This window comes from Hippopotamus amphibius, chromosome 11 (genome assembly GCF_030028045.1).
Source record: "Hippopotamus amphibius kiboko isolate mHipAmp2 chromosome 11, mHipAmp2.hap2, whole genome shotgun sequence".
Taxonomy (NCBI): domain Eukaryota; kingdom Metazoa; phylum Chordata; class Mammalia; order Artiodactyla; family Hippopotamidae; genus Hippopotamus; species Hippopotamus amphibius.
The window spans coordinates 42,959,517-42,969,750 of record NC_080196.1 but is presented as its reverse complement, the minus strand read 5'-3'; the positions used below and the strand labels follow the sequence as shown (position 1 = coordinate 42,969,750).

At 55.0% G+C, this 10,234-nt stretch overlaps 2 protein-coding genes across 4 annotated transcripts in view; one reads left to right on the top strand and one right to left on the bottom strand.

The window, feature by feature from the left end:
- Window positions 1-83: 83 nt before the first annotated feature.
- On the bottom strand, window positions 84-1,684 carry CUTA (cutA divalent cation tolerance homolog). 3 transcript variants are annotated; one of them, XM_057699217.1, is made up of 7 exons: window positions 1,583-1,669; window positions 1,448-1,499; window positions 982-1,190; window positions 765-824; window positions 612-657; window positions 432-481; window positions 84-311 (listed from the first exon to the last, which is right to left on the bottom strand). In XM_057699217.1, the coding sequence occupies exons 2-7, from the start codon at window positions 1,487-1,489 to the stop codon at window positions 185-187; spliced, it is 534 nt and encodes a 177-aa protein (XP_057555200.1). In that variant the 5' UTR covers window positions 1,490-1,499; window positions 1,583-1,669; the 3' UTR covers window positions 84-184. The 3 variants fall into 3 exon arrangements, with proteins under 3 accessions (XP_057555200.1, XP_057555202.1, XP_057555201.1); XM_057699219.1 differs by lacking the exon at window positions 1,448-1,499 and having other exon boundaries at window positions 1,583-1,684; XM_057699218.1 differs by lacking the exon at window positions 1,583-1,669 and having other exon boundaries at window positions 1,374-1,566.
- Window positions 1,685-3,734: 2,050 nt separating this feature from the next.
- SYNGAP1 (synaptic Ras GTPase activating protein 1) overlaps window positions 3,735-10,234 on the top strand; it is a 31,245-nt gene continuing 24,745 nt past the window's right edge. The window contains exons 1-3 of the mRNA XM_057699816.1: window positions 3,735-3,937; window positions 7,258-7,379; window positions 9,502-9,607. Of these exons, the coding sequence (XP_057555799.1) occupies window positions 3,871-3,937; window positions 7,258-7,379; window positions 9,502-9,607 (295 nt within the window). The 5' untranslated portion in view covers window positions 3,735-3,870. The remainder of the gene's footprint in view (window positions 3,938-7,257; window positions 7,380-9,501; window positions 9,608-10,234) is intronic.

Genomic DNA, 10,234 nt, shown 5'->3' with positions numbered 1-10,234 from the left:
CTGAAAGATGAGAACAAAGGGACTAGAAGCACTTCTGATCTTCCCAACCAAATTCACTTTTTGACAAGGAAAAAGGATAATGACAGAGAGAACTAAAGACAGGCTTTATTAAGGGTCCAGTCATCACCTGGAAGGCAGGGGGCACTGAAGTATGTTAGGGGAACGTGGCCAGGACAAAGGCTCATCACGGTGGGACTGTGCCGGAGTCAGGAACTGACTCTGTAACCTGGCGCACCCAATGCAGGTACGGGGAGTTGCCCTGCTCCACAGGCAATGCAATCACCTCCGCCACTTCGTAAGGGTGCACAGAACTGGGGAAAAGATGGTGGAAAACTCAAAGACTTACCCAAAGGAGCCCATCCCCGCAGGCTGCCCAGCAAGGCTCACTCCACAGGACACACCCTCACTTCTACCCATCTCAGAGTTCTCACCGAACAAAATCTGCCAAAGCTGGAACCAAGGAACTTTGGGTTTTAATCATCTAAGGGGGGGGAAGACAAACATGGTTGAATCAAGGGGTGAAGTTGATTTCAGAATCTCAGACGAGGGACGGGGGTCAGAGTAAGTGGTCAGGGAGTTAAGTTTTTGTTGGGTGGGGGAACGTTTCTCACCATTAGCACTTCACTGTCCTCCTCAATCTTTCCTTTCCATTCATAGCTGAAAAGGTCAGGGAGAGAGTGTTGTGGGAGCAAAGATTTCCCCCAAGAACAAAAACTGCCAGTAAGCCCCTAGAGTTAGGTTAACCCCCAACTCCTATGACTCACATGGATGTAACCTGAGGGATGAGGTTGACGCAGGCTGCCAGGTGCTTCTCCACCACAGCCCTGAAAGTGAAGAGACAGTCCCATTTAGAGCCCCCATGACCCGGATTTTTGCACTGGCAGCCCAGACAGGCGAGAAGCAGTGGGAGGGCACTCTTCTCCCCCACACCCAACTCTCCCTTCACGAGCGTCCTTCCTCGCGCCACACTGAGATCCCCACCTGGCGATCTCCTTGGCGACCTTCTCGTTGGGGCAGGTCACAAAGGCTGCGGAGACCGAGCCGGGAACATATGCGGAGGCCGAAGCCGGCGAGGGCTGGGAAGGGGGGCTTCCTGAAGCCATGGACAGCAGGGCTCGGGGTAGCAACAGAAGGCGGGAGACTACAGGCAGCAGTACCGGCATCCAAAGAAGCGACAGGAACAGAGCGGCCTGAGAGCAGGAGGTGAATTCGGTGTCTCCCCATAAACACCCCAGTTAACTGCACCCCGGGTACCCTTCTCTTGGATAGACCCTCCCTCTTCTACACCCCGAAGGAAAAGGTCCCTGAAGCTGAGAGAGAAACTTGGAAAATTAAGGCAAAGACTCGATTTCACTGCCTCCTCGGGGGCCAACCTCTGGGACTTGGGGTGCGGGTGGTGGTCGAAGCTTCGAGGACCGGAAGGGGCGGGGCGGGGCCGGTCACTCACCCCTCCGCCGAGCAGGAATGCGGGAGCCCGCCCCCCCTTCATGCAGCCTATGCTGGTAGAGAAGGGTTGAATATCAAAGGCCACACTTTACGCCAAGAAAGGGCCTCAAAGCCAGGAAGAGCCTCCTCTTCTTACCTGGGTAGCAGCCACGTGATAAGAAAACAGCGCAGACCACGTGACAGAAGCCGGACCACCCTAACTTCCAGAGCCAGCCAATCCTTGCCCTCACGTGGTCCAGTTTGTCCCACCTCCCGGTGAGGGAGGGGCGAAGACGTATCCAACCAATCAACATCCAGCTCTGCAGACGTGCACGGAAATGGCACGCCCGTTTCCGTGTAAACCGGAAACGGCCGAATGCAGGCTGAGGAAAGCCGCAGCGGCGTTCCACTGTCACGTGAGGGGGCCGGTCCCCTCAGGCGGCGGTATCTCAATGAGCTACGGGAAGAGACCAGTCACTGGACAGCCCCGCAGGCCACGTGATGAGAGACGGGGCGCTAGGAAAGGGGGGCTGGAGACCCTGCAGAGCCGATGCGTCAGGTTGTGGAGTAGGGAGCCATCCATAAACCCTAGATTGTGCCTAGTAACAGCCCCTACACTGTTCCCGAGGCCTTAAGGAGTGGGAGGGTCTCAGGAGATTGAACCTCAGGGGGTGAAGAGAGCGCCCCCTGCCATTGTGGTTAGGACTGGCAGATGTCTGCGTTGAGGAATGGACAAGTATCATCTGAGAAGCCAGCTGTCCCTGGGTAGGGGGAAGTGATTAGGCAGACACGGCATGGCAGGACCATGGCTAGGTGAGGAAAGATGCATTTTAAAAGGATAGAGTGAGACCCTGTAAATGAGATAGAGGATGATTACAGTGGGGCTAAGGGCGCCTCAGCCTTCTTCACTGAAACCCCAGAGCTGGAGGCAGGCTGGTGAATCAGTAGAGGAGATGGGGCGGGGGAGAGGAGGGCTGCAGGTTGGAGATGTGGAGAGGACACCAGGAAGTAGTGATGGCCCTTTTGTCCCTTATCCCCTTCCTGTTTCGCTCTCCGGGACTGGTCTACCTCTCAGCCTTGGGTCTCCTTCCCTTAACCCATCCCCCTAGGAGCCAGGACCTGTCCTACATAACCTCCCTGGGGCCCAAGCACATCCTGTGACCCAAAAATGGAGAGAGGGGCCAATGAGAGGAGAAATAGGTGGGAGGAGGCAGGGAGGAAAAGGCTCTTGCCACACCCCCTACCCAGTATTCCCTCTCCCTCCTAGGTCTGGGGTCTCTGGTCTGCTGTGTGGATATGACAGTGCATTTCCCAGGCCGAGTTCTCTCATACTTGCTTCTCTGGGGTTGGGGTCTCCCAAAGATCTCTGTCTTTGGGTTTGGAGTTTGTCTCTGAGATAAATCTCTATGGGGTCTTTCAGTATTTGTATTGGCATCTTTCTCAGGACGGAGTTTCCCTGTTTTTGTTTGGGGGGGTTTCTGGGTCCACAATCACCATCTCTCTGAGATCTTAAAAACTCTTCTTTTTGAGTCTGGGGTCTCTCAGTTCATCTCCCTGCTAGCTGAGTGTCTCCCTGCGCCCCCACCTCCACGCACCCAGATCTGGAGTTTCTGTGTCTCCTGAGTTATCAGTCTCTAAGTCTGCAGTTTCTTTTCTCTGAGATCTAAGTCTGGGGTCTCTGATATCTCTCTCTGGGTCTTGAGTTCTCAAAGACCTACTTCTAGGTCTGGGTTCTTTCCGAATCTGGGTCTCATGTTTTTCTTTGAGTCTTGGTCTTGGGTCTCGGTCCCTGAAATCACCATCTGAATCTGGAGTCTAAGATTTCTGTGGCTATGGAGAATCTTTTCCAGACTGGATGCTCAAATTTTGACCTTTGACCCATCTCTGAGGGGCGGAGGGGTGTCTGGAGTCTTTTTTCCTGAGATTGATTGGGGTCACTTTTCCTCTAGACTTTGGGTTTGTGCCTCAGATCTCCCCCAACCCCCACCCCCCCGGGTGGCAAGGTATCTTTTTCTGTGGGTCTAGGGTCTCCCGATCTCAGGGTCTGGGGTCTGCATCTTTAGAACTGCTCTCTCTCTGGTATGTTTTTGAGGCAGGGGTCTCTCCCTCTCTGGTTCTCACTGAGTAGGGGTGGGGGCTGCACAGACTGACTCTCTCTCCTCCTCCTCCTTTTGCTCTCTCCTCTCTCGCTCGCTCCCCCGCCCCCCCCCCCCTCTCTCTCTCTCTCTCTCTCTCTCTCTCTCCCTCCCTCCCGGCTGCCGCTGCTGCCGTTGGCTCCTATTCTCCTCCTCCTCCTCCTCTCTCCTCCTCTCCGCTCCTCTCCGCTCCTCTCTCCTCCTCTCTCCTCCTCCTCCTCCACCTCCTCCTCCTTCTCCCCCTCTCTCTCCCCCTCTTTCTCTCTTCTCTTTCTCCCCTGGCCCCCCCGCCCCCTCCCCCCCAGGCCTGATGAGCAGGTCTCGCGCCTCCATCCATCGGGGGAGCATCCCCGCGATGTCCTATGCCCCCTTCAGAGGTACGGTGGTGAGGGGAGGGGGAGGGCCATTTGGGGGGGGGAGAGGGGGGGAGAAGGGGGGAGGGGGAAGGTGGGGGGGGGCTGGGCAGAGCTGGGGCCAGGGAGGAGAGCAGCTGAAATGGAAGGAGCGAGGAGGACCGGGAAGGCAGGGATAGGAGCAGTGGGGAAGGAGGGATTGGAGGCCAAAGGATAGGGGTAGATAGGGGCTGGAGGGGCCAAGAAACAGGCCTTGAAGGGGGCTGAGGGGAAAATGATGAAGGGGAAAGAGATGGCCAGAAAGGGTGGGAAGATAGAAGGATAGGGCTGGGGGAAGAGCTGCAGAAATAATTTGGAGGTGGGAGCTGAGAGATGAGGAAAATATCAAGGAAATAGAAGGACAGAGTCTTAGAGGGGCAGGAGGGGAAAATGAAGAAAATGGAAACAGGGATGAAAAGAGAAGCCAAGAAGATGGGGGTTAGAATATGGTGGGGGGACTCAGAGTATGGTAGGGGATAGAAGAAGACAGGAGATGGAGGGAGAGAAGAAGGGGCCAGATGGAGAGAGAGGGAGGCAGTGGGGTGGGGGGGGGGGGTGGCGGGGAAGGAATGGAGGGTCCAGATGGAGGGATGAGAGGAGAGAGGGAATGGGGAATGGGTTGGGGGAGGAGAGACCAGGGCAGGGGGAGGGCCAAATTCTGTGTGTGTTTGTTGGGGTGGGGGGAAGGGGCAGTATAAATAAGACTGAATGACGGGAGTAGGCGGCAGGTTAGGACCCTGCCCCAGACCTTGTCCCTCATTAAGGCCCTTGACCATTGAAATGTAATCCCTGGGGTCTTACCCACTTCCTTCACTTCACCACTTTTACCCCCCTCCCCCACTTCCAATCCTTATTTCCATTCCCCCTCCCTCCTCTGGTGTCCATCACCTATATCTTTCCCCCCATATGGTGTCCGTTCTTTATATGAGTCCCCCTTCTCTCCTTCCCCTATATAAGTCCCTCCTCTGGTGTCCATTCTCTCTCTCCCTCACTTCTACCTGGTGGCTCCCTTATATCTCTACCACCTCTTCACCCCCTCCTTCTTGACCCCCTGTCCTAGTACCCCTATTAGGTCCACCTCATTTCCCCTGCCCCACGTCCATTTGGGCCCTTCTGGTACATTCCCTTGTTCCTAAAGATTTACCATCACTCCTGTCTCCTTTTCTCTTAGATCCATCTCTGTTATTTCTTCTCCACCCCATCCTCTCTTCCCCACTCCACTCCCCATCTTATCACCACAAGTCTGTGCCTACTCACTTTCTCCGAAGACCCCAGCTGTTATCATCCATTCCTCTTTTCTTGTCCCCTCTATTTCCTGGGGTGTTGGAGATTTGGGGAGCAAAGACACAGATTTTGATGGTTGGAACAGGACCTGCAAGAGATCCCCATCTGGGCCCTGTGGAATTGCTCATCCTAGTAAATCTTTCTCCTTTCTCAACTGTGTTTCTCTGTCTCTTGTATCTGCCTCCCAGAATCATCCTGACTTAAGTACAGACAACATTTGTGTGTGTATTTCCAGAGTTGCTCCTAAGCTGAGTTCCCCATGTCCTTCCCCACTCCCAGAAGGAAGGTGTCCCCTGAAGTCTCACCTGCCTCCCTGTGGCTGCCGCCTGAACCAGTCCCTCCCATAAGGCGGATATGTATCAATAGATGTCTCCTCTGGGGGTCCTCAGGGTCTGATTGCTGTGGGCATGTTTCCTGCAGTGTCTGCAGTCCCAGAGCCTAGGTTTTGGTAATCTCTGTATCTGGAGGGTATTGGTTAGAATCTCTGAGGTGGCATTGAGATAGTACGAGTTTCGAAGTATTGGGGTTTCTAGGTACCTGTATACTGGGGGTTCATCTCTGTCTCTGACCTGCAGATTGGGTAAATTTGAAGCATGTTTATAGACGGAAAGGGACTCTATTTTTCAAAACTATTCTACCTGGAGCTTTCAGTTGGAATGAAGTTCAAAGACCAGTTCTTTTCCTGCAATATACCCATGATTAAACATCCTGTAAAGGTAACAGGATTTGATTTTTCTTCCTCTAAATTCTCTCTCACTGTGATTCCTTAAGCCTATTTTCTATCACTTTGATGTCACCAATTTGATTTCTCTCTTCTATAGGGCCTGTCCCCTACGTCCCTGTGATGGTGTGTGGCATTGGGGTTTAAAGGAGAGGCAGTTTGCAGGGATGGGGGCATAGGAAGAAGAACAGCAAAGTTGGGAAAGGGGGACCCTCGGGGGGGGGGTCTCTGAGCAGGGGCGACCCTTAGTCTACTGCCCTTTTTTAAAAGTTTTGTCCCCATCCCCAGCTCTAGTCTTGGGATGCTCCCTCTATGTCACAGGCCTGGATATTCCATTCTTCCCTCCACTCTTTCTTCCTCAGGCTCCTCATCGTGCCTTCCTAACTTGTGGAGTTGGCTTCCATCCTGTCCATGGAGACCCGGGGGTGAGGGGGTGGGGGCGTTGGACAGCATTGAATCTTCAACCTCTGGGCAAGGAGTAGGGGAAGAGATCAATATTCATTTAAAGAAGGGCATGTTTCCTGCCTTCTCACTCCGCAACCCCTCCACAGCCAGGTGCCGAGAAGATCCATCCTCCCCTCACCACCAGCAGAACCAGATCTTTCCCCCAAAGGATGAGCAGGGTTGGGCTAGGGGAGGAGGGAGCAGAGAAAAGAGGAGAGGCAGGAGGGGAGGCCAGGCCCTCTCATGACTCTGACTCTGGGAACAGGTAAGTTCCCTCACTCCCTCTCTTTTCCAGATGTTTAGCTCTCAGAGTCTCCTGACCCAAACGTCCCTACATCCCCATCCTTCTTTCCCACAGTTCTGTAGTCTTCCTCTTACTCTCTTGCAGATGGGTGGTGCCACCTTCCACACCCTTGTCTTCTGCAGTTATCTGGATGCCTCCCTCTTCCCAGACACTTGCCACCAAACTCCCTGTGTTTTTCTTCTGCCACCTTTGTTGCACCCTCCACCTTTTTATTTTTCTGAAGTGGATGGAGAGCTCCTTCACCTTTCTCTGCCTCTGAACGTGTACCCCGTCGTGATACAACTCCCCTCTCTGAACCACTCCTCTGCATTTCTTCTGCCACGTCTACAGAGCCCCCTGTGATGTGGTTCCCCTCACCTCCTTTTCCCCAGATAGAGAAGCTTATCTTTTGTTCCTGTAAAGTTACGGGGGCCTCACCCCCACCTGTGATCTCCTCAAGGCGGGTGGGGTCCCCTTCCCCCCCTTTAAGGACTCTCTCCTTGCCATTTTAGACACCTGTCTCCCAAATGCATAGAGCCTCCCTTACGGTTTCTGTGTGTCTCTGCCCCCTAGATGTACGGGGACCCCCTATGCACCGAACCCAATACGTTCATTCCCCATATGACCGTCCTGGTTGGAACCCTCGGTTCTGCATCATCTCGGGGAACCAGCTTCTCATGCTGGATGAGGACGAGGTGAGCAGGGTGGAAAGGCCGGGAAAAGACCTCTGGGTAGCATGGGAAAATGTGGAGAGAAGGACGGGGAGAATCCTTATTAGCAAAGGGAGAAGGCAAAGAGAGAAACACTGGCAAGTGGTGGGAGGAGGGTGGCCACTGAGATTGGAGTTGGCATGTCAGAAGGGGCAGGTGTTCTCTCCCTTTAGCCAGGGAGTCTTTGAGGGCCACGTGCAGTGATGGGGAGGAGATGTGGTTCTAAAGATCTGGGGGTGCCTCCTGTTTTCACCCTGCTCATATTGTGGGATAGGTTAGGCTAGGAAAGTGAAACTAAAGGGCTTGGAGGAGGAGTGAAGACATGGAGATCACTCTGGAGGGACTGTCTCCAAGGCAATCCTCGGGACCCTTTCCTCTCCCCCAACTCAGCAAGCCCCATCATTGACCACTCCCCATCCTTTCCCTGGCATGGGGCAGAGTACAGGGACTCAGAGAGTGGGGTCTCTGAGTGGGGAAGCTGGGAAAGGGCTGCAGGGTACTGGGAGAGATGACAGAGGTCAGTAGGTCTGGGTATGGATGGCGGTGAAGACAGGGAAGGCTGAGATCAAGGTTTAGAGAGACGCTGAAAAGGCTTTTGCCAGGCACATGGGAAGGAATGCAAGGGAGGAGATGCCTGGGGGTGAGGGGAACTGGGAGTATGGGAAGTTGTCTCTAAAGGAGTAAGAGTGGGATAGGGGCAGGGATCAGCCAGAGTGAAAGACATGAAATGAACAGAGCATTCTTGTGGGAGGTGGTGGCCATGCAGGGTGATTAGAGAGCCAGGGGAGTGTGGATTCTGATTTTGGAGCTGGGTCAGCAGTGGAGGGGTCATCATAGCAAACAGGATGTGAATATGAGGGGTGGACGCTCAGAGGTGTGATTCAGGGAGTGGGGGTGATTTGGGGACCAGCTTTAGAGAGTGATAGGGTAGCCTGCAAGACCAGAGGGGTGGTGAAAGACTGTCGCAGGAGGGTGTAGCAAGGCAGGGTTAGAATTGGAGTTGAGGTTAACCAGGGTTTCAAGGGATCTGGGGGGCAATTGTGTGTGTGAGTGTGGAGAGATGGCTGGGTAGAGAGCTTCCAAGGCACAGAGTCACGTCGAAGGATCCAGGGGAAGACACAGTGACTTAAGGGAGAGATGGTTTGGGGAGTCAGAGTTTTAGGCACTGGGGGGCATTTGAGTGATTCACTAGTGGTCACTGGTCTTGACCAAGGGTTTGGGGTCTGTAGGATGAACTGGGGAAACTGGAGACTGTGTGAGGATGAAGAGGGAGGACAATGGGTGGGGGGAATGAAGGAATGACAGATATGGGGACAGACAGGTACAGAGGACCGGTGACTGAAGACTGAAGTAGGAAGGGTGCAGGGGGAATGGGAAATGACAGTGTCTAGGGCCACAAGGAGCTGGAGTTGGCTTAGTTGCGGAGCCCAGGCTGGGGACTAGTGGGGTGGGTGGTTCTTGGAGGGGTGGAGAGGGGGGAGGTTAGGAAGGAGGTGGCAAGGGAGAGTTGGGGATGAGGCACAGGGAGAGGTGATGGCTAAAGGGAAGTGAGAGAGGCTGAGTGGGGGGCGATGGAAGGAGATGAAAGGTGGGGGGAGGTGACCAGGCCCTCTGGGGGGTGGGGAGGTTGGGTCCCATTCTGGCCGCAAGCCTGGCCGTGGGAGGGAGACAAGCTGTGGATCCTGATTATAAATGCAGCTTCTGCTACCCCCGTGACAGCCACGGAGGGAGGGAAGGGGGTGCGGGAGGTGGGAGGTTGGGAGGAAAACAGGGAGAATGGAGAAACTGAAGGTCAAGAGGAAAGTGGATTCAGGGAGCAGCGAAGTCCAGAAGGGTTGCGAGAATTCTTTGGAGGGTGTTTCAAAAGAAATGGTGGAAGAAAAGAGGAGTGTGGGACGGGAGGGAATGAGGGAGACAGACTCCGAGGGAGAAGGGAACAAGAAATCAACTCACCCCGAGACACTTAAAGGAGTATGGAGGGGCGGGGGCAGAAGATGGTCAGGCCTGGTGGAAAGGGAGGCTCATCCTTCCTTGGTGGGGGAGGAAAAAAGGAGGGACGGCCTGGGCCAGCGAGGTCTGACCCCCCCCCCCCCCCCGCATCCCCTAGATACACCCCCTTCTGATCCGGGACCGGAGGAGCGAGTCCAGCCGCAACAAACTGCTGAGACGCACAGTCTCCGTGCCGGTGGAGGGGCGGCCCCACGGCGAGCATGGTACGGCGGCCGAGCAGGCTCGAGCAGGCTCTTGTGCCCCGGACAGCCGCGGGGAGAGGGCTGAAGGTGGACCGGGTTGCAGGGGAGGGGGAGTCCGGGAACCGAGGGAGCTGTCGGGGGCCGGGAGGAGGCGGAGACAAAGTCTCGCATCCTGCGCGTGGAGCCTGGGCGGAGCAGGCGCCCTCCTCTGGGATCCGAGCGGGACGGAGGCTGTGGGGGAGAGGCCCCAGCGATCCTTGCTGTTTCGCTCCCTTTTTCCTCTCCAGCAGCGAAGTTTGACTGTTTCCCCGGTGCTTGTAAAAATAGTCTCCTTAGATCTTTAGCTTCCTGTCCGAACGTGGCTGCCCCTGCCCCTCCCAGCCCTGGGTCTGGGATCTTGGATAGAATGACCTAGTTCCTGCCCTGCCCCCAGACCTCTGGCCCACCCCCGGCTCCTGATTCTTATTCCAGACCTTCTGGCCTGTGGACCCTCCCTCTTTTCTTGCCCCCTTTCCCCTCTTCTCATCAACCGTTTCTGTTTTCTGCAATTCTGTCACTCTCTTTCTCGTTCCTCCTCGATTTCTTTATTTTCTCTGCCCCTCTTGCTTCCTCTGCCTCTCCGCTCTGCTCCCGGTGGATCTCCATCAG

Excerpts from the sequence above, each read along its gene's own strand:
- CUTA (XM_057699217.1), bottom strand. The coding sequence starts at position 1,489 with ATGAAGGGGGGGCGGGCTCCCGCATTCCTGCTCGGCGGAGGG. Across the intron at positions 825-981 it reads GTCGCCAAGGAGATCGCCAG|GGCTGTGGTGGAGAAGCACC; the intron begins GTGGGGATCTCA and ends CTTCACTTTCAG. Across the intron at positions 658-764 it reads ATCCCTCAGGTTACATCCAT|CTATGAATGGAAAGGAAAGA; the intron begins GTGAGTCATAGG and ends TGACCTTTTCAG.